General features: G+C 38.0%; 1 protein-coding gene across 3 annotated transcripts in view; it reads left to right on the top strand.

Moving 5' to 3' along the window:
• LOC124407064 (GPI inositol-deacylase) overlaps positions 1–23517 on the top strand; it is an 88125-nt gene that overhangs the window by 39335 nt on the left and 25273 nt on the right. For all 3 annotated transcript variants that reach the window (XR_006929280.1, XM_046882875.1, XM_046882874.1), the window contains 3 exons: positions 1550–1653; positions 1756–2193; positions 21643–21902. Coding sequence is in view for 2 of the 3 variants with exons in the window: in XM_046882875.1 (XP_046738831.1) it covers positions 1550–1653; positions 1756–2193; positions 21643–21902 (802 nt within the window). In the remaining variant the exon portion in view is untranslated. The remainder of the gene's footprint in view (positions 1–1549; positions 1654–1755; positions 2194–21642; positions 21903–23517) is intronic.

Genomic DNA, 23517 nt, shown 5'->3' with positions numbered 1-23517 from the left:
TAGATTGACGATGAAATTTCAGGTTCTGGCTTTAATAACGGGCCAAACCACATGCATTTGGAGGGGAAAAAGAAGGTCACATTGTTGATATCACATCGCACTTTGGACTGAACAGTTCTTTTAGTAAGAATGTCACGTGATTGATAAAGCACCGGACTTTGGACTCGAAAAAACCTCACGTGGTTTGATATCGTGGGAACAGAATGTGGGGTGATCGCTAACACGTCGGCATACGGGTTAGTAAAAAACAATTCTCAGAACTCTTAATTGTAGAATATCACGTGGTTGATATCACACCGGGACTTTGGACCTCACAAAACAGTTCTTGGTCATGGAGAAGGAATGTCACGTGGCTGATATCGCGGGAAATGAATGTGAGATGGTTGACATCACCATAGGTATATCGGTTAACGAAAACAATCCTCGGAAGTATTATTATTGAAATTTAGGGTGTCTAATATCACACCGGAAGCCGCTCCAGGTTCTCCTGACATTGGCAGGCTGATTGTACGGAGAACAGAAGGGTTTGCGCTACACCTCGACTGTTGGTAAGAGGGATAATAGCGAAATTGCTGTAAAGCAGCGTGATCTCGACCTTCGATCGACAAACTGGCCGGTTACAACACGATTTTGACCTTCGGTAGATCAAATTGCTGGTAAGGCAACGCCATTTTGACTTTCAGTCGGAGCAGCAGACTGTGACTTTATCGCAGAGAAGGGTTTGAGTCTCGGGAAGATGTTAGTAAGTGTCGGTATCAGGAATCTTGAACCAGAATGCTCTTTGTTATACTACCAGCATTAACCAGCATTAGTAAATGCAATATTTTTGGAAGTGGTGACTGATCGAGGCTGAAGTTAATAACGTCACCGTAACAAAATTAAAGGGGCAAGTTCATTATTGTGCAATTTTAGGATTACTTCGAAGAGTTAACTTTTCAAAAAATAAGTATGTTTTATTTATTATAGGTTACTAAATTTCAATCCTGTACTTGTGAGATAACGATTTTTCCTAAACGTGCATCGTTACATCGCGTTAATACCTCTAAATACCTCTGTATCAAATTCATCTACTTCCGCATCTTCTTAGACGCACTAATTTTCCTCCGATCGCTATTGACACACGTCCGAGGGGTCGGCCGCTTAGTAAAAATTGACCCTACCGGGATTTTCGAATTTCACATAATTGAGATCAAAGTTTTAAAGACTCCATGATTATTGTAATCACAATGGCTACGATATGATTGCAGATGATTAAATTAATAAAAAATCAATGTTAGATTGCAGACGTTTTCATGATTGTAACGCCGTCAGAATGATTACAAAATGACTACAATAAGGGGTGACACAATGAATGCTTTATCCGCTGACCCCTCGCATACGAAATTAATTTACATGGTGACTGTATTTTCCCTAGGGTATTAGTTAACATTCTTACATAATTCAGTTTTTCGAAAGTGATTTTCAATTTACAGAAATGTGTAACATTTCATATCGTACCATACTACCACATAACATATCTGTGTAATCACGAAGTTTTTTTCCCTTTCAGGTGTCTTGAAAGAACAAATTGAATTTGTGTCTCATTGCATACGGAAAATTCTAAAATTTTATGGAGGCAAGATAGACAGCGTAATAATCATCGGACATTCGATGGTACGTATTTTTGAAGCATCCCAATTTGGTCCAACGATATGAAGTATTATTTATTTCTTATTTCCATGCATACTATTTCAATTTTTTATAATATTGTTCTAGGGGGGCATTGTGGGCAAAGGGGTCCTGCTTGATCCGAATATGATCAGTCAAGTCAATACAATAATTATGTTGGCCACGCCCCATGAAGCAGCATTAGTGTTTGACACTTCTATAGCGACGATTTACCAAAAATTACAAAGCTCCGGAGCACCTACTAATAAGTCAGAAATGTTGACTATTTCTGTTGGAGGCGGGCCGCGTGATGTATTGGTTAATAGCAATCAAATTATCGATCGGACAGCTGATCTCAACGTCCTCACGACGCATGTTCCTGGTGTTTGGAAATCTACTGATCATGTATCCATACTTTGGTGCAAGGAATTCCTTCTGGCCATAATACGTGCTCTATTCGACTGTGTTGACATGGTTGCAAGATATCCCAGAATCAGTTCAAACAAGCAACACAGATTAGAGGTCTTCAACTATCACCTCTTACAGGTTTGTAGATACATAATTTATCTAAAACTCTTAGAAGGATCTCCGATAAATGTACAAACTCATACTTTAAAGGGGGGACCCCGGTTTAGAAGGTCCAAAAAAAGCTTTATTCGAGGATTTCTTTGTAAGGGAAGAAAACAACTTAGTCCAGCAAAGTTTGGGGTATATATTCTTATGTATTTGAAGTGTAAAAATAATTTCTTTCAAGTAGACACAATAATTAACTGCAGAGCAATCAGCACTTTCCGTGAGCCCTTGCCACTTTAGTTTCCAATTGGCGAGAATGATGCAGTTCGTCATTCTTTTCTGATACAAAAAACGAAAAAATCTCCAATTATCATTTATTTTTTTTCTGGGTGAACCAAGAAAAAGTTTAAACAATCATGAACTCACAACATTTTCAGGATTGAAAGAAAAATGTCTTGTCAAGAAAAAAATCAATTTAACATGCTGTAAAAATTATTTAAAAATATTTTTTTAATAATTTGGTTGGTTCTCTTGGAAGAGAATTTAATACAAGAATGAATAAACTTTGGTTCGAGTCGATAGGTCGTTTAGTCTTTTGGCTAACATTCACCTCGAATCCAGAAAACGCGCCTTAAATTTTTAAATAGGAGAAAATATCAATTTTTGGTTTCTTACGCTAATGATCGGCTAATCAGCTATTTTTGGTCCATGCAGTAGTCCCTCTGCGTCCTCAAACAACTCGTTCCGATGCATTTGTCGAGTCTACGAGCCGTACGAGCCTCCTTGGTGCTAAGAGACTGGCGCCTGGTCTCCATTTCGATCCGTTGCGCGTCAGCGGTATCAGTAAGCCATTGACACATAGTATGGACTGCGCGATCCCAACATAAAGGCCTTGGAAAAGTGTCCGCTAGAAGTACACAAAGAGGGAACGATGTGGCTGCCAATCGCTCTCTCTTTCTAAGAATTGTATTGGCTGTGTGGATTGTTGAGTAGAGCGCGTCAGGAACGTAATAGACACAAAAGCCCCCCGTTGCCCCGTATGATATCAGTCACGAAACGATTTGCCGTGCGTAAATATAAGTCCTCGAACATTTTCGAATAAAAATTATAAGTTCTCGAAAATTTTCGAGTACGAAAAAAAATTGTGGTCGGTAGTATTTCGATGGCTGTAAGCTTTATTTGTAAACAAAGATCGGACAAATCAGAAGACTTATCATTCCATGGGTAAGTTGTTTATGTTACATTTATATTATATTCAGGTTATGTTTAACTAATTCGGAAACTGTTCATTTTGTTGCGAATTTTAGAATTCCCGTTTACTCGCATAATAGACAGCAATGGCTCAATTGCACGAACAATGAGAATGATACATTTTTATTTATCTAAAGCCTGCTTCTGGGCGCAAATACTTATTTAGCTCCCTAAGTTTGTTATTTGATTAAAGTTCATTCAACTGGGTCTTTCTGTTTTATGGGCTTATCGTTTTATTGCAAATCTCAAAGCGCAGTGCGCGGGCCAAAATTTGTGTTGCCCAGCGCGAGACCCTAAATCATCTTGCTACGTTCCTGAATAGAGTGAGACGGAGATTGGCAGCCACCAGTCGCTATCTCTTTCTACCAGCCGTACATATTCTACACGCCTAAGCGTAGTCCATACTATATGTCGATGCAGTAAGCATTCCGCATTACTGGTCAATATTCATATCCAGTAACTCTATGGTATTCAAAATCGCTGAATACCCTTTGTTGAACATGCCTGCAGCCAAGTAGGCGTCAATTTTAATGATTTTTTGGTCAGAATGCAGGTGCTTCGGAGTCATGCATCAGACAGTTGATTTGAACGAGCCATTTGAATTTTGCATATGATCGTCTAAGCATCATGTGTGCATTCAGCTTTGCGCCATTCTCACCAGCTGTCGAGCCTGCTGGACAATTATCGTGTGAGGGGATTTGTCTGTGGAGCAATAATAATCCAGCGTTGCTATTACAGCTTTGTTCATTTATTGAACACGATAAATATTTCTTATAATTGCCAAACCATAATAAATCGTTAGATTTTTTTATGATTCTTTCCGTCAGTTGCTTCTTATCACCGAGCTTCGCGCGCCACAAAAGGTTACACAATAATCCAAATGTTTGCTGTACCTACCATTTGATTGGATATTTTTCACTTCAAGGAAAGAAAAATTGTTCACATCAAATTTTGAATGCGTCAATAAAGCTATAAGTAATACAACATTAGCATACTAAGAAAAAAAATGGAACATCTTCTTTTGGTAACAATTGTAAGCATTGTAATTGTTACATTATTGCTGACGCGGTCGCCGAAAAAAGTTGTCATAAAATTGAACATATCAAGTTGTGTTTATCTCAAAACGCAAAAACCGAAAACTCGAATAGAAATCTGTTTCTGTTCAGCTCGTCATTTGAAGGTTCTAATGCATAGATACTTCGCACTGCTTAAATTGCACGATAGGATCATGATAGGAGCCTAGGTTTGTCAACTTCTATCCTCCAGATTCCCGGGTTTTGTGTAACGTTTTCGTTCGCCTCCATTCATAATTTTTTCCGTGCCCTCATCCGGAGCCATGCGCAATTGTTCAGCAATTGTCAAATGTTTCGAAATGTCTCTCATATGATCTAATTCGTTAAGTATCCTCACGCAATGTATTTTGCAAATACGATCCTATTCGGAATTTAGAAAATTTTTAATTTTTTTTCCATTTTTCATCTTATCACTATTATCATTACTTTATTTTGTTTGATTTCGTTTTTTTCAAAATTATACATATTATTACTATTTTTTTTTTCTTTTATGATTTGATAAATTACACATTCAGAACTTGGGTCCGAACACGACCACAGTCTTTAAGCAAGTGCGCTAACTACTGCGCCTCTGACTTGCTTCGTAATATAGTCTAGTCAACAATCACCTTTTTACGATTCTCCGTCGGACTTCTCCGAAAAATATGGTTGAGGTTTCATTCTATTCGGAATCGCGTGCAGAAACTTTTTGAAAAAATTCAATTTGGGGAACGAAAAATTGCAAAAGTTATTAACAATTTAGTGAATTAAAAAAAAGAGTTTTGTTTTTCGCAAATATCTCGAAAACTACTGCAGACATCACAAATGTAGAAAAAGATTCTTAAAGAGCAGGAAATTTCCCACAAAAAAATCTAAGCTCCCGGAACTCTACCTCCAAGATTTATCCGTCAGCCTTCTTGACTTGCTCGGTTACCGCCGGCATCTCTCCTATTTCGCTGGCCTAGGCTGGGCACCTGATCTATGTGGGGTCCAAGTCATCCACTTTTTCTTGACAGTGGTGGCAGCTTGGTATAGCTTCTTTTCCGATTCTGAGACTGGTTCACTTGACCGTTTATGGCATATAACATTGGAGACTGATATCTGTCTCTCCATGACTTTCACTAAGAGGGGCGGGAATGGTTCTTACAAGAATATGAGGATAAAAGTATTCGCGTGAGAACATGCAACGTGAGAAATTATTTTGAATAAAACGCAATTTTGAAAAAGGTACGTCAGGGCCATTGATATACGTATATGAGGTATTACATGCGGTTTTGAATAGTCAAAAAGTTCTCCCCTCTCAGAAAAATTGAAATATTGTTAAATTATTTAATCATATGAAAAAGAGTAGTGTACATTTTTTCAACATTTTTGGATCGCATTTTTTTGAGTTTTTCAAAAATTCAATTTTTTCAAGTACCGTTATATCTTGAAAGCATACGATTGAACAGATATTGTCCAGACAAAAAAGTTGCAGTCTTACATAAACTTTGTGGAAAATTTTGTTTTATAATTTTTCGAGTTGATAATGTTACGTCCGACGTCCCGCCTCACGTCTCTCCCACCTTCCTCGACGCTTGTCTTTACCTACCATTCCCACACTCCATATCTTGTCATCCTATTTCCATCTTGGCTTACACCACTTGCTATCGCCCTTACCTTGCTATTTCGATCCCCCTCTAACCTGTATCCTCGCTCATTTTCTCATGCAAAAGACTCTCTCTCATTCCAACGCTCTTACCTCTTACATTCAACTTCAACTCCCGTTCCCCAAAACCATTGCCTCAACTACTCCTCATCGACTTCACTCAATTTCCAAATCAAAATAAAAGTTATAATCATTCTCTAATTACTGTTCTTTCCGTTCCGTTCCCTGAACGAAAACGGCGACGACTACGAACCTACAAAAATAGCACCCGAACCAACACCATCGGGTGGGTACATGGACTGCCGTCCCCCTGTACCGTAACAATAAAATGACGAGTTCCATCAAAAATATAAGAAAACAAATTTTTTTGGTTGATATGGCCGTTTCAATTTATATAAAAAAAATTCAGAAAATACTCTGAAGTGTGTACAATAGACACGTATTTTTTTTAGATGGCCCGATTAGTTGTTCCACCAGTGTTAGCACTCGATTTTTGATTTTGTTTTTGTGCCCTTTTCTATACGTTTCTTCTTTTCTTCTTCGAATACATTCTTTATGGGTGTACTTGTCAATATTTCAAATGTTGCTTCTGCCTTCTAGCTTCCTCGTAGCGATCTGAGGTAATAGTTTTGGGTCTAGAACGGAAAGAGCAGAAGCAAAATCAGACAATGATTGATCGTCACCAATAGCGGGTTCAGAAGGGCCTGGGTGTGATTGAAGTTTTTTGAACTGTCAAAAGTTATAATAAGCCATAAAAGGCTGTTCAATGGCTGGCTCCTGTTGCGTTTCATTTGATGAAGACTGTATAACAACATCAACGTTAGCCGAAGCTGCTTGTTCGATATCGTCAGTATCAATGAAATCTTCATCATAAAAAACTACAGAGTCCATGGGAAGCATTCTCGTTGCTTTGAAACCTGAAATTCACTTTTCCAAACTTGCAACTCTACTATAAGCCTAATTGAAAGCCCTGCGATTCCATATGGAGTAACTTTTACGATATTTTTCATTTAACCTACACATAACAATCCTTGTTGTATGCATCGTTAGTGGCTCAAAAAAAAGTAACATCTAATAGTTGTAGGCGGTGGGATGAATGTGGTGGAATGGTTAATTTGATTGTGTGATGACTCTTACCCAATCCCCAGGCTTCCAAAGTAGCATGACTCTTTCGATTATCAACCACAAGCAAAACTGGTCTTTCAGCAGTAGGCTTTGCGTGCTTTATAAAGTGCCTCAATCACAAAATGAATATATTTTCGTTTGTCCAAGCATTATTTGAGCAGGTGTAGGGAGCTCCTCGTGGTCCATCTTTTTCCAGATGTAGTCAGTGACATTGGCGTGGAAAAATGAAAATTGGAGGCATGAACAATCCTGAAACGCTTATGGCACATAATACTGTAATATTCTTTCCCCTCTCCCGCGATGTCACTGCTCCAACACGTTTCAATCCTTTTGGAGCTTTAATTTTTTCCATCTCTTCAACTGTTATTACGTCAGTCTCATCTACATTGTAGTTTTCTGCTAGTACGAGAGATGTCTAAAACCCTCGGTCATCGCTTCCCGGATAAAACCATATAGAATCGATAGATTAAATCACCCTGAACCCGACTAGGGGGGTAGCAACCTCCAGAAATGCAGCAGGGTCGCGGGGGGGTGATTTCTGCTATGCAAAAAAAAGCCGATCTTGGTCATCACTTCCCGTCTGATATTGAAATTGTACATATATTTTGTTATTTTGTTACTAACAATGCTGTTTTCAGACATTTTGTGCGGAGTGGCTAACCTAAGCCCATTTTCAAAAATGTCAAAAAAATCTAACCTCGGTCATCGCTTCCCAGTTCAATTTTTTTTAAAATCTTTCGTATTGCTACCAATATTGCTGAAATACAGTTTTCAGACATTTTTAATACCGCTTATTATGTTAAAAACAATAAAAACGTGTCGAGAGCGCCCGAGAAATGCCTCACCGCTTGTTACGCTCCTGAGATTTTTAAAATATTGATTTTTGTATAATTGGCAAGCATTTGAAAAAAACTTGATTTTTGACAGAAAGAAGGACAATTTTTCGTTAATAATGTTTAATTACATTATTTTATAATTAAGTGATGAGAAATCCCGTACGTAGTTCATTTCGGAATCTTATTCTAAGGATGTTCTCAAAATTTGGAGTGAATAGAATGAAAATTGTTCGAGTTATGCGTGCTGTTTAAAAATTTTGTGTTCTGAGAAAAATGGGTTTCAACGCGTTTCAAATTTGTAAAAACGCGTTAGAATTTGTTTACATGTACCAAACTTTTTTCCCCTTATTAAACATGGTTCAAAGCATCTCAAGCCAATAAAACAAATCGATTTTTTTGAATTTCTACAGTGGTGTTACCCTTTAATACATCTAAAAACACCATTTTTGAAAAATTTTTGCCATCGAAAAATTATCTGATCGAGCCCGTGCTGTACTCGATTTATCTGAAAACGATTTTTTCTATATTTGGGCAACTCATTTTATCATGTCCAACTGTTTTCAGACGTGAAGCTATGGCCGAGTTCGGTTAGATTTTTTAAATGCTCTCAAAATGGCCGTTGATGAGATTTTTGTCTGAGAATGGGTTACTTCGCATTAACTAACCGTAATTTACTTTACACAATGATTTTCAGACGGGAAATGATAATCGTATTGTGCTTCGGTCATTTTTTTTTATACTTTTATGGGCTGCCGCTGCACGATTTACGCGAAAACCGCGTTTCCGGTATCTCAGGGCTACCATTCAACTACATTTAGAATATCAGACGGGAAGCGATGACCGAAGTCACCTTTTTTTTGTACATTTTTGAAAATGGGCTCAGGTCAGCCGCTCCGCACAAAATTTCTGAAAATCGGTTTTTTGAGTTGACGGTGGTCTATTCTATCGATCTTATATGGTTTCCTCCGGGGAGCAATGACCGAAAAATCTTGGTCGTCATCTCTCGTACTATGCTCTGAACTTGTATTTTACCATAACTGCCTCCAAGTTTTCAAAGAAATGATTTAGTTCCATTTCATTGAATCTGAGTATTCTGTTAATACTTGTTGCTTCCGGTTTTCTGAAACTAAAATCGCGATGTCCATTCCAAAAATCATAGAGCCAATCTCTACCTGTTGTTTTATTGACGTTACGAAACTTTTTTACAACACCAAACTTCACGGCCAGGTCGTAACATATTTCTCTTTTTCGTGGCATCTAAAAATACAACAGAAGTTACATAGTTACGTGAAAACTAATAAAAATAAACTAGAAACTATTGAAGGCATAATATTCATTGTCAGTACGAACTGGATGGAGTAATGAGAGCTACAGTAACTTCCATTACCTGCTGTGACGAGCAGCTGGCCAGGACGCTCACACTGCCAGCTGAGCCGCATACATTAGGAGGTGCTACGAAGATACCCGAGCCAAACCGACGGTTCACGACCGCACCCCTAGTTGTCTGTGACCGCACCGGCGAGAGAGACCACCGAGAGGGTCCGAGATGGACGACTCGACCAGGACGACGACGCGACGCACGTTCAACCTTACCTAGGGACTGACAGTGACGACGCCACTCTTGACCGGTCCAATTCCGTATAAATAGAGGTGCTTCGCTAGCAGTCGTCACCAGTAGGCAGCACAGCGCTGAACTGGTTGTGAGTCGTTTCTACATAATCTTGACCAGTGGGCAGTAAAGCACTCCTTTACCTAATGGCTTTGAAAAAAAAAGAAAGTAAAGCGCTCCACTGAGTCAGAACTGATTTTTGTAGGGAAAAAAGCAGCGTAGCGCTCCTCTGCGCCTCTGATTTATTATATAGACCTAGCAGGCGCTACAGGAACCTCTCTACGTCACCGACCAGTAATGAGTATAGAACTTACTGTGTCACAGATAGATATAATAGGTAGTAGTAAGGAGTATAGCACTCCACTGCATAAAGGTTAGATCAGGAGGTCAGATGCAGCAGAGCACTGACTGATAATAAAAATTCTAGTCATTTCATTCAAATCAAGTTCGTAGATTGCATAGTACATTCGTTTCGAGTTAGCTTAACTTTAACATATGGGCCAATCTAGCAATTTTCAACGAATGATATGGCGTCAAAAAATTGATTTTTCTGAAAATCTATTCTCTTTTAGTGTCGACTAAAATTGAAAACTTCACCAAGTTTTAATATTCTAGAATTCACCGTTCGACAGAAATGCCACATCAAAGTTTATCATTTTGTTTCTTATGTGAAAAACTCTGACTTTTCCGATTGTATTACTCATTTCTAGATAACTTTTCAAAATAAACCTCAAAACACGTTTTTAGACAGAAAACTGCTTTTTCTCATGTGCCACCAAAATTCATCTTATTTTGGAGTTTTTCATGTGAAAGCCGAAATTTTTTCAGTAAGGAACGCAAATGGCCATGAGATCTCACGTGAGACACGTTTAATTGATAAAACTCTGTTAATAATCCGCTCTTTTTCACATTTAACGGAATATCTTTATTTCCTCGATGACAACTTAACCTGTGACGTGATGGTTCTTAACCTGTGATCAAAGGCCAAATCTTTCCTTATTTCATTTTATCAAGTTATAGGTATATAATATCTAGGCAAAAACATTTGAAATGTAAAAAAATCCGCCAAGTTACCCAAACCAAATCACAATAAAAATTCAAGGACAACTTAGATATGGCCAGTCTCTGTCGTGAAATCAGGAAAGAACCGCAAGCCCTACGATCTCTCAGCAAGTAGGTATACCTCGTCAAGTCGGACCTCGCTGTTTCGTGTAGTGATATCGAAACATCATTCCAAGCGCTACGAACTTGGCGGGCACATTCGCTTGACATTTTTTGTATCGAAACGGTCTTACTTGTTCCTGAAGTGTGTAATCCCGTCCAATAATTCCGTCTTCAAGACTATCCATTAACAACAATAAATGGACTCAATTTTGTTTTTTAAAGGAATAATCTGTGACAATATACGTCTCGATTTTCTAATAAGTAGTGAATACACAGCGAAGTGAAAACGATAGATGACAATTTTTTTTGTGATTTCATATTTTCAATCGCCTAACGCAACAAGTATAGCTAAAATTTGTCAATCTCAGTACATGATTCTATTTTATACAGTTTTAAATTCTTAACACTAATTTACCAATTAACAATACATGTCGCTGTAGCATAGGTTTTTTCGTGAATTTACATTTAGAAATTTTGCTATAGCTCTGATAAAAAAATAACAAATCGTAGTAAAGGTTGCCATCTTTCTGTTAGAACACTACAGTGAATAGTCATGATAGTGTATGTCTAAAGTACAACACCACAAGTGTTAAAATAACTTTAAAAGTAACACAGTACCTAATACATATTTAACCAGATACTACGGTGAACCGAGAATTTAATGTATGTGTAAAGTACTATAACAATGAGTACTGTCCGTATTATATGTATAATCTATTTCGTGTGTTACTTCGCAAGTATTACAGGACCTAATTCAACCGATTGGAGAAGTCTCATAGAGTTTAGAAGATTTCATACCATTCTGAATGATTTCAGCATTTTCAAATTGATTCTAGCTTTGATTATACTTATTTTAAATAGTTCCACAGGTTTAAAAATATCAGCTATTTCAAATGCTTTTAACAACTTCCAGCGATTTGATGTAAACATAGGTAGTTGAACAACTATAAAGATGTCATATGTTTCAAGTGATTTTGGAACGATTTTTCAAGTTTGTCGGTGATGTAGAACATTTAGAACAATTTTATTTCAAATACAAAAACCATCGGTAGATTCTAATATGACAAGGTTTTATATATTTTTAAAACAATTCGAACAATTCTGTCAGAATCTTTATGATTTAAATCTCGCAACAGTTTATTTGATATTCGTTCAGCTTCGAGATAAATCCTACTACTTGTGTCTTTGATTTGCCAGTGTATCAACTATGACGATGAAGTTAGTGATGTTACGGTAACAATGAATGTTTAAGAAAACTCGTCAGTTTACATCAGCAGAAATGTCTGAGACTTAGGGAACCATTATGAACAAAGTAAACTTTAATTTTGAAAAGCCAATTCCACAAAAGTAGTTTTTAAATTGTCTAATAATGATGATTTTTTAGTCTGAGATTTTGCTACACTATAACTTGTGACGAGGTTTTTCGCCGCTCTTGTTCACCCGGAGAAGTTCCCAAGAGTTAACCTGGTGCACAATGATTCGGCAACCCGCGATGCACTCTGCAGCTTACCAAAGCTATCGCGAAATTTTGTTGGGCGCCTGGCGTGATAAACACGCCTCGAATCTTTACCTTCGCAATTCCTCGGCTATCCTTCTCTATGCCAGGTAGCTCAGTACCGCGGAGAGGGGGGTGGGTAGTTTTGCGGAGAGAAAGAACGGACACTCGACACGATACAGAATTTAACAAAATAAAATAAAATAATATATTCAAAAAAAAAATTCGAAGCGATACAAAACAAAAGAAAAAAAAGAAACAGATACTCAATTCGCCTCCCGCGATTCCACGAACAAAATAGAAAGAAAATCAACTCTTAAGTAGACCTTAAATCTACGTGCGCTAGTAGCGTTCCTCGTCTCAACGAGATCAACAAAACCAAAATCAAAATACAGAAAATCGACAACGATACGAACACGCTACTCGTGATCGTCCTTCCCTTAATTATAAATATCGGCGCTATTCGTCAAACCCTAACAGAATTATCGCGCTAATCGCAAAACATACCCTACAAGTACTCGACAGTAATTCTTACTTAACAACTTAAATCGAAGCGATTAATCGCGACGCATCCGAAACTTTACTATCTTCTGAAACAAATCAAACAAGGAAACCAGAAATAATAACCCAGCCAAACAGAGCGCTCACACTTAGCGATACGCGACCTACACGAGAGGTGACACTTTCTGAACACGCGAACGCGACTTGACCCTGTGCAGCGGAATTTGGGCTGCTCGCAATTAACGAAACGACTGACTCTACTCAACATGTACTATAGCCAAAATTGACTCGATACGTTATCGCAAAACAAACAAAATAAAAATCAAGCTCCGGCCACCAAACAAGGAAGTCGGCAAACGAATTTCGAGTAATTTCGCAATTCAGTCTTACAATGGCCAACCGTTACTCGGTGCGCCGTTCTAACTCGTTCTCGAAATTAGTCCGCAGAAATTTATAAGCGCTTACCACTACGCAGCCACGCCAAAAATGCCCCGACGCGATAGTCTGACATTTCCCGGGTTTCTTTTTTTCTTTTCCTATTCATCAACTTCTTTTACTCGCTCAATTTTCCTCTTTTTCTCATGGACTTCGCGTTGCTTTCGCCACCAGGACTCAAGTGTCGAGCTTCCGCCACGCGGAGCCGGAATTCCAGCTTAGCCTCCTCGTTTTCGAAATTCCTCGCATTCCATTGGGTGGTCGGTTACGCAATTCTTAAATCTAGCTTATCGCTAACGTAGGTTTCCGCTGTCGCGGGTCGCTGATTGGCCGTCCGTCTCCCAGGTTCTCCGCCGTCGCCAATGACGTGTGGATCGTGCGGTTGTCGACGGGATGGTGTGTCGCAAGGAAGGTAGGCTACCGTTCGCTGGCCAACAGCGGGAATCTCGTCCGCCTCGGTTTCCCTCGGGGCAGAGCTCTACGTTGGCGCTCCCTCCGTAGTCTCGTGTGAGACCCTCCGCTCGTGATGTACCCTCCGTCGAGGTCCTCCGTCGTGACGGTCTCGAGGTGGTCGGATTCGTCGTCCATTTCCCTGTTTGGTGTCGTATATGCTCGAAAAAAAAAAATAAACAAAAGAACCTGTAATACTTAACTCGCTAGCCTGTAAAGTGTCCTCTCTCAGAGTTTCGGATGCGTGACCCTTGTCCTGGCGCTCTTTACGAATTAGATAATCATTCTTGTCGCGAAATCCCTTGTTAGAGTCCCGCCTAAGGTTCGGGGAGCTACTGGTAACGAGCATCACAAAAAAAATGCCAGGTTACAAACTTTACTATCTTCAGCCTGATTATCAAATTGTGTGTTGTACTTTCTAATACAACACTTGTACTTTAAATGAAGCTGAGGGTAGCAGCTGAAGTTAGCAGTCAAACGTGTTCAACTTTCTGAAAAAGAATGATGCAGTTCAGTTTTATCCTCATAATTCTATAATAGTGTTGAGGATTCAAGTTATATCACAAAATTTTGATTTTAGGACTTCACTACCTTATTGGAATAAACCTTAGAACGTTTAGCTGCTAGTTTTGGCTGCTAGCTGCAGCGGCGTGTACTTCGACAGTCGAAGTAGATACACACACTTGAAAGATATGATTAGACAAGAGTTCCTAATCCGCACAGAAATTCAGAAGTTCTTAGTGGGGCATTCACCATATTTCATGGGTGTTCAACTCGTTCATTCAAAGCATCCAGTTAGTTCACATCCTAATTTTCACTGTCGTTAACACGGAGCCCAATTTCTGTCACAAACGTGTTAATAAGAATAATGGAAGTATCTGTAAAAAACAAACAGAACAACAATCACATACAAATCGACAAACATGCAATTAGTCAAGCATTTGTACTACAATTGTTTATAAAGTCTATAGTTCGTTTCATATCGTAACAGGCGGTTTATTAGTAATAGTATTGTGGTTAGTGCATACCCCTTGTTGCTGGAAAGTTAATGGTGCTAATAAACTAACAGGTTGTGCATTTGGTAGAGATGAAGAGGTTGAGGCTAAGCTATTCATATATTAAGTGTTCTGTGTATAAATATAATCCAATGAGAATTAACAAAATAACATACCGTCCGATATGAATGAAGCATCGTGAGTATTCTTCCAATAGTTTTGATTAGCATTGTTTTATGGCAACTATGATGAATGAACAACCTTCTTTTGGCATTTGCTGAATAGCCATGTATGCATGTCACAAATGTGGATGATTATATTTTGTTTGTTATTCAGGCTGTTTGTTGAATTTGTATCCGATTGCAGAATATCTCATCTTTTCTTTGGTTCGATTCTGAATTTGCACCTACCTCGGACGATCCGTTTCGTAAAATCACAAGAGCCCGCAATGCCCCTAATAATTGACATTTAGAAAGCTGGACTGGCTCTTTCAGAAGTCAGTAGATAACTCGGAAACTCCACGAGATGTGTCGACTATTTATATACACAAATCATACCTCTAAAAAATATCGAATTTCAAGGGAAAAATGCCAGCCCTCTGAAAGTCAATGATAACATTCTGCTTGAAACCACAGTTCGTCATTCTGTTTCCCTCTTACGACACGCGATCACGGATTCACTCACTCACTTATTTCATAACACCATAGGCATAACCGATTTTCACGAACTTTGCAAATTGATTCTAAGTTTCGATGATGTAAATAAATAATAAGTTATCATAAACATTTCACATTGACAGCGTGACAGTGGCATGAGGCAGCCATTTTGGTTAAGCGTGGGCAGCGCCATCTGGCTGTTACATTATTAATTAATAACTGCTTCACCCAGCGGCCATTTTGTTTTATTTATATATTATCGACCCACTTCGCAACTTTATAATATTATAACGGCCGAATACGGATTCAGATCTGTACCAAAATCAATAGGGGTCGAGATTTCGATGCCAAAATTCTGTGTTTAAAATTTAGATTCGATTCATACACGCGTTCGGGCGGAATCGTGTCTACAAGGCGCTCTGGCGTGGAGAAGAAGAAGAAGAAGAAGAAGAAAAATAATTCTCATTTTCATCATCTTTGACAGCTAATATTGCGGAAACCACTTGACAGATTTCGATCGGACTTTCACACTGAGGTTATATCGGCTGAGAGTACCAGCCGTGTGAATCTCATTCAAAAATATTCACGTCTTCCTGAGATATAACGATATGCTTATACACGGGAAGATAGGGAAGTAGTTAGGCCGGGTAAATAATTCTCGGCTAGCTTTCGCCTTTAAAGTATATATACCGGGACCATCTCTAGAAACTAAACAGGAACTGCGCATGCGCGAATTTAAATCCGCCGTCCGTGCAGTCTGGCCACCCCGAGACCCTGCTGTCAAACTCTGTTTCTGTCGGCGATGTAGTTCACATGCATTTTTGAGGTTAGAATCTCAAGTCATTGAGATAGTCACTCGGAAAGGCTTGGGAAGCATTTGTTATTGAAAATTGATTGTTCAAAGAACGGTCGGAATTTAATGCTGATGCTCTTTGAAAATTCGTCCTATTCGATTGAAACAAGAAATCTGTTCAAATGTTGGGTGCTTGGAAGAAACGAAGCAGGTAGGTGGGGACAATTTATTCAATCATTTTCATTACTTCATACATTAAGAATAACAATGAAATTTTTTTCTTTCAACAGAAAATACAGCCAAAATAATAGCATCTCTGCTGTTAGCTGATGTCTTCTCTTCCCATTCAATTCGTGACACATGCAGAGATCATCGGCCACTTTTGTTGGTTGGAAAAGGAAGTTGTAGATCTTACGGTTTCTTTCAATTTCAAATCTAATCTCAAGAAATCTAATCCGAAGAGTAAAACTCAGAAACATTCTGTGACACAAGTTAAAAATCAACATTTTCAAAATGTGCCTAAGTAATTAACTTTAAGGATAATCATGTTTTAGAGTAATGTTCAGAACATTCATATGAAAATATTGACTTATCGGATTCAACATTGTACCCCTTGTTCCTTTGAAACAAATGAATATCTAATTTTCACTGAAGTTCATGAAAATATTTACTTAAACCTAAATCCAATACAATATCTTGTTCATAGTGCTCCGAACATCATCCAGTAACATGAATATCCGGAAGGAATCCCTCTGTCGCAGAAACCGTTATAAGGTTCTTTGTTTTTAACTTGTGCCACTAGATAACTTTTGCATTGCAGATTCCATTTCCAATCTTAGGATGAGATTTTTTGTTTCGAACAGTGTTAACATGGGATGCAGAATTAATTGTAATAAATGGAGATTCACAAACTCTCAGTTTCAATGAAGGACCATTGTAAGAGTATAAAATTGAATCTGGTTTCAAGCTTTCAATAAGTTACCGGATGACTCCCTGATAAAGATTCATCATAAAAAAGTTAGCCAGCAAGTAAGTCCTATTGTAGACAAAGTGATCATTTGTAACGTGTACTAGTAAGTGAATGCATTCCTTAGACCTTGCTGGGGTTGAACGAGGCTCAAGCACGGATGATAGCTGCAACTAGCTAGTCAGATGATACTGTCGATTAATATTGATTTTAAAGACATTTTCAACTGAAGTTATCCAACATTTTTAGATTGAGATTGGTTCAGTTTACACATCAAAATTCATCCTTGGAATCTGATTTAACACTTGAAACACTATTCATCTGAATTGAATACCAAGAGAGTGAAAAATAAAATATCAAAACTGCCGAAAATAAAATTTGAAAAATAATGCGGGCCAATAATACTGCTTGGATTACAATGGTGCACGGAATGATTGCTCTGTAAAATTAGTTAGCAGCAATTGTTGAATAACAAACTTTTTACTATTGGCTCGATAGATCTAAAATGATGGAATATTCAAACACCATGATCTGTAGTGTGTCGTGCTCTTCAATTTTGCCACGACTGATGTTCAGAAGGTGGCGATGACCAGAAGAAATTCCTTCGGATACCTGTTGTCTAATGGAACAACGGAACAACCAGGTTCGATGGTTGGAACAGTGGCACCAATCGAGAAACTAGGGTCCTAGCCACCAAAACGTTTTGACCATCAGGTAAGGTATGATTGTCATCCTATTATCCAAACTTGAAACTTCAAGTCTGTCAGAACAAACGAATTTTATCATTGAATACATGTGAAAATATTGTAATATGCAAATATCATAGTATCAGAAATTTACTTACACGCTTCAACGCCTGACAACTTTAGTCTCGCTTCGATGATGTTTGTTTCCCACCTGAAAATATTAAAAGATATTATCATCAGACAAGAGCTTCTAATTGTTTTGAATACCACTAATTTTCAATAAATTGCGACAGAAAAACGAATTGCTACTTTTTGTACTCCTAAGCTTTGTGTTTCAAGATACACTATTTCTTTTATTCCTTGTTACTGATTTTATTTTAATATTTCATGTTCATTGGCACTGATTACTGGCTTCCGGAGCACTGCACTGTAACAAATTTACTCTGGAGCAACCCTCTACTGGGTTTCAACAATCCATTTATTTTTAATTTTATGTAAATAAAGAATCTGTTTGAAATAAACAATATTTTTACTTACCTGCCTCAGTTTGTCTAGACTCCCACTCGTTGATGACGTTCCACATTTAATTTCAGTTTTCTTCTTTCAATAAATAACTGATCCAATTTCTGTAGCTTTTGATATTTGTTTCTCCATTGACGCCTTTATTGTGTCGATTAAATATCTGCTAATATCAACTACGGTATTGCTGAATGACACTTTTCTTAGAAAATTCACGATAAGTAGGAATAAATAACAACCTAACCTCAATACGCTACTTTACGCGCGAGATATTCAGAGCCTTGTCACATTTCGTGTACGTTGGTCGCCTTGGTTAGCTGACGAAAATTACTCCGCGGGGCAATTTCGCTGGCCAATGAAATTGAATCATTTGGCGCATGCGCAGTTCCTGTTTAGTTTCTAGAGATGGTCCCGGTATATAGATTGATGTCATATTCATGCTTTTCGTTAAAAGATGCTATACTCAACTGGTTAAATGTTATGAATAGAGTTTTCGGTTTATATCAGACCAAAATTACTGTAAAATAGATAACCTGTCTGGCATTCAACAGTTTAAAACTATTTCCGGAATGCCCCTTGCTGCGGGAATTTATCGAAATTGAAGAAAGAAACTCAGCCATTTTTGACATCTAAATTCACAGTTGTAACAGAAAATTGTGACGAAAAATGACTCTTCACCCTGTCCGCGATCGAACGGCAAATATCCGAACGTGTGCACAGGCACAAACGGGCCGATTTCTCGTGCGCCGGCGCTCCACGGCTCGCCAGCATGATGCTTTTTCTCACCTTACCTCTTCGTTGTTGAGTGCCAGGTTGGATTAGAATTTTCTTACCTAGCTCCGCGCCAAAGTAGGATAGTCGCTAGTTTAACTAGCTGCAGTCAGTTGTCCGAGGGTCATGTGTTAGTGATCGGAGCACGGCTACCGAGCGATGTATTTGTGATAATTTGAAAAAGGAGTGAGGAGGAGCAGTTCGGAATCCAAAAAACTTGACACAAGGTATAGCGGTGATTAATTTATTATTTTATTACTTTAACTTTGGGGTAATAACCTGAAGGAATAATTCCCTGCAACTGACACACTCAACACAATTGCACTCCCGATACCGATTGTTTCTTGACTCCGCACGAGGATCTTACTTTGTAGATCGCAGACTGACTGACTTCCTGGTCAGAGGTGCCATGAGTCGTGGGCCGACCCCCTCCCGGTCCTCTCATCCGAAGGGTACGCGGACTCGAACCGCGCTGACATTTGAACATTTTTACGTTACAACATAGAAGTATGTACTGCTATTGGAAGAAAAGTTTTGTTGAAGATGGTCGTTAAATAATATTTCTTTTGTTCAACGTTTCGGAACGGATCTGGCCGTCCATCTTCAAGCTACAAAAAAATAGAAGGTAACGAAAGATAACAACAATGCGTTGTTTCAATAAACCCTTATACTCGGTATTTGTAGAACAAAAATCATAGAAATTGTTCTATCATATGTCAATTTTACCAATTGGAAAGAACAGTGGAAAATGTAATTCTAAAAACTAGATTTTCGCTAGCTGTACTGCAATTTCCATACCTTGGATCAAAGTCTCTGAAATAGGGATTGAATTCTTGACGCACTGATCAACCTAGGCATAGGTCGTCTCTTCCAATACATCGGAAGATGATAATTTTTTACACCTTATTTTATAAGCTAGTCAATAAGATAAGCACTGTCTTTTTTTAACTTTGAGCGATTTTCTTTCCAGCCTCTTAACGTGCTCTCCAGAATGTTGTTTTTCAGAAACGTCTTTGATTGATAGATTTTCATCTAAATATTTTGAAATGGATAATTTCTCCAATATGCTTACACTTTTACGTTTTCTTTTTTTTGATACACTTAAATTACCTTCATTTGCATTTATTGCCTAAAAGTGTAATCAATTGTTGCATTTGTTTTCGTTTGCTTCGATGTACAAACTACCGGTGGGAATAAGCTTCGAGGAGAAATTTACCAACCGCCATATACCGAGGCGCGATATATGGAGGGAGCACTGTATAGAAAACGTAATGGTTTCAGTCGAAAACAACTTTTTTTAAAATTTAGATGAATGTTTACGTTTTCAAATTTCTACATATGGAGAAAGGATTTGTTGACTTTGCGAATATGGCAATCAAATACGGACAAAGAAATGTTTTTTCGATTCAGAGAAATATTAGTTAACCTAACCACGAATTGGTCGGAACAACAATTTGTTGAATCGAATGAAACCAAAACTTGATTTGACAAAATTTTTCATTTGCTGTATTTGATCGCCATACGTGGTAAATACAACAATTTTACTATATTACTTCCAGTAATTGAATCGGCTCACAAGGTAATGAAAAATGCAACAAAAAATATTATTTTCACCGCTTGTTTTCATTCCTGATCACAATGAACCATTGAAAATAATTATGCTTAACGAGGTTGAAGTTGGTTGCGTTAACGTAACGAAACTTTACATAAAAAAATCTATTTTATACTATTAGAATAGCTTTGTAAAAACTGAGTTTGCAAAATATGTTACAAAATATGATGTGATGTGTTCAAATGCAGTCATACATAATTTTCGTAAATTGGTTTCAAGCAAAGGTCATTTCTACTGACTTCGATGCAATCGACATGACTCATACTTTGATTCCCGCTCGTTTAGTTGACGCGTCAATCGCTACAAGTTCAAGGTATGAGTCATTTTCTGCGATCAAGAAATGCAACTACTTGTACCAATGAAAACATAACTTTACTTACATATACCGTGAGTAATTCTAACAACGGAACGATCCATGTATCTTAGGCAGGCAACGGGAGTATCAGCTCATGTTCAGGTTGAGTACCGCATCCCACCACAGTCATCCCAAACGTCAAACATTATCTGTCAAAATTGAGTCCGGACAATCCAGTGAGGCCATATTGAGGCAATTGAGAGTAAAACTGTCATCAAATTCAATTTGATGTTCAGGGTGGCGGTGGCGGGATACAGTGCTCAAATTGAACATGGCTGGAATTCCGGTTGCCTGCCTCAGGCATACAGGTTATTCCACTGATAAAAAAAACTTACAGTATGTACATATATATACATATATGGCTATGGCACGCGCGCGCGCACACACGCACACACACACACATGCGGACACGGACACGAACACGGATGCGGACACGCGCGCGCGCGCACACACACACACACACACACACACACACAAATTTAGTAATGGTAATTCTAGTACTTACTGTAGTTGAAATATATTACAGAAATAGGATAAAATTGATTTTTCCTTTATTCACCAGCGTTGTTGCGGTAAAAAGATGGATCAGTATCAGGCCAAAGTACAATTTCGACTTGGTGGTGAGTGGGTCGAAGATATTCGTCGACAGTACACATGGAAAGCCGCAGACCGAATCGGCTCTAAGAATATATCGCAGCTTTATTTAATGATCAGGTTGATTGGTATAGAAGATCACTTAACCATTCAGACAACTAGATTGGAAGTCAAAGATTGGTTGTTTATCTGCTCTGCATCTGCTATACAAGGTCATTCTAGAGTATGGTAGGTTGAGAATATAATTATATTTAAAATATTCGGAAAAGATTTGTGATGAGAACTGATGGAGAGGTTGAATTTTTTAAGCATATTATATTAATGATTCGGTACTGTAAAAATTAAAGTGCTTTTTTTTCTAATCTTTGAAAACTTGGCGCCATAAAGATGTGGTCCCTAAACTTGCAAACAGATTTCATCACTCCCACATTTCTTTTCTAGCAGTATACAACATTTATGTACGTGTGCGTGTAGATTTATATGTGGGTGTGTGTCTGTATGTGTACATGCATCGTGTACGTTCGTTACATTATTACTTCGTCAAAGCCATGTATTAGTGCGCGCACTGACCTTCAGCTGATACCTACTGCAAGAGTATACGACTTTCACTGTTACAGACTTTGTACCTGAAGCACAACCAACAGCTGAGATAAACCTTTTCATACATAGTGCATTAGCCTACAGAAACTCCAGCCACCATTTGTTTCCAAACGGCCCGTTTGTACACACGAATATTTAAACACAGAAAATCTAATACATGACGTTTTTACATATATCGTATGAGACACACAGAACTTGTCTTTCGTACGCCCGCTCCTTAAGAGCATGCTCTATGACAATTGAATCGTGAATATCGATCTAATAAGGGTTTATCTAATGAAATATGAAGAAAAGCCTGTGAAATTCACCCCAATATAGAAAACCGAGCGTTTTTTCTATCGTCAAGTGTGGGCACGTCACTTGTTTTCACTGAGAACATGGACTACGGCTCACGGACGCGGAAAAGAAGATGATAGCACCCTACAGAATAAAATACCGAACATAAATACATCGAAACCTGATTGTTTTATCCAATAATAAAAGAGAGATAGCGTATTCTACCGATGTTGGTGATTTTCGACTGTCAACTGCCAAATGACGACATTATCCGTAGTTTTCGAAGCCCGCGACAGACGGCGTTGGGTGTAAATTACTGCGAGGCTACAAGGATAGAAAACCATAGAGTACTTGCAGCTGTTGCGTTGGCCCGCTTGGCACGTACCAAGTGATTCGACCAGCGGAGATAATAAATATGAAAACACGAAAACGTGGATATTATAAGATAATAAATGAAACGTGTATATTGTAATATATATGTGTATATATATCTTGTCAATAATTTCTTGAACCTATTGGTAAGTAACAATTAAATTATTATTTGTCGAATGGTGCCTGAGTATGTATTGAGTATGCACAGTTGTTCTTATTACATTTATTTATTTCGATAATTTTGTTGAATCATTTTATAATCACAACATTATGACCATTCTTGAATACAATTGTAGTTAGTAACATGTTACAATATTCATATACATGGTTTTAATACATTTGGTACATTCCATGACATCTCAATCAAGATTCTCAGTGGATGTTGTAGATTGGTTTTATAATTTTTCGTATGACGAAAATCGCCATTGTCTGAACTTCAAAAGATGAATAAGAAAAATAACAAGTCAAAAAATTATTATTAATCGATTGCATTTTTTCATAGGAATGAACGTAAAAGCTCATTACAATGGGGGCCGAATAATTTCTACTCGGACAGTTACAGGGAATGACTCATATTATGAAAATGTTTACATTT

This window comes from Diprion similis, chromosome 6 (assembly GCF_021155765.1).
Source record: "Diprion similis isolate iyDipSimi1 chromosome 6, iyDipSimi1.1, whole genome shotgun sequence".
In the NCBI taxonomy this organism is placed as follows: Eukaryota; Metazoa; Arthropoda; class Insecta; order Hymenoptera; family Diprionidae; genus Diprion; species Diprion similis.
Note: the sequence above shows the minus strand (reverse complement) of the source record. Positions and strands in the feature narration are given on the sequence as shown.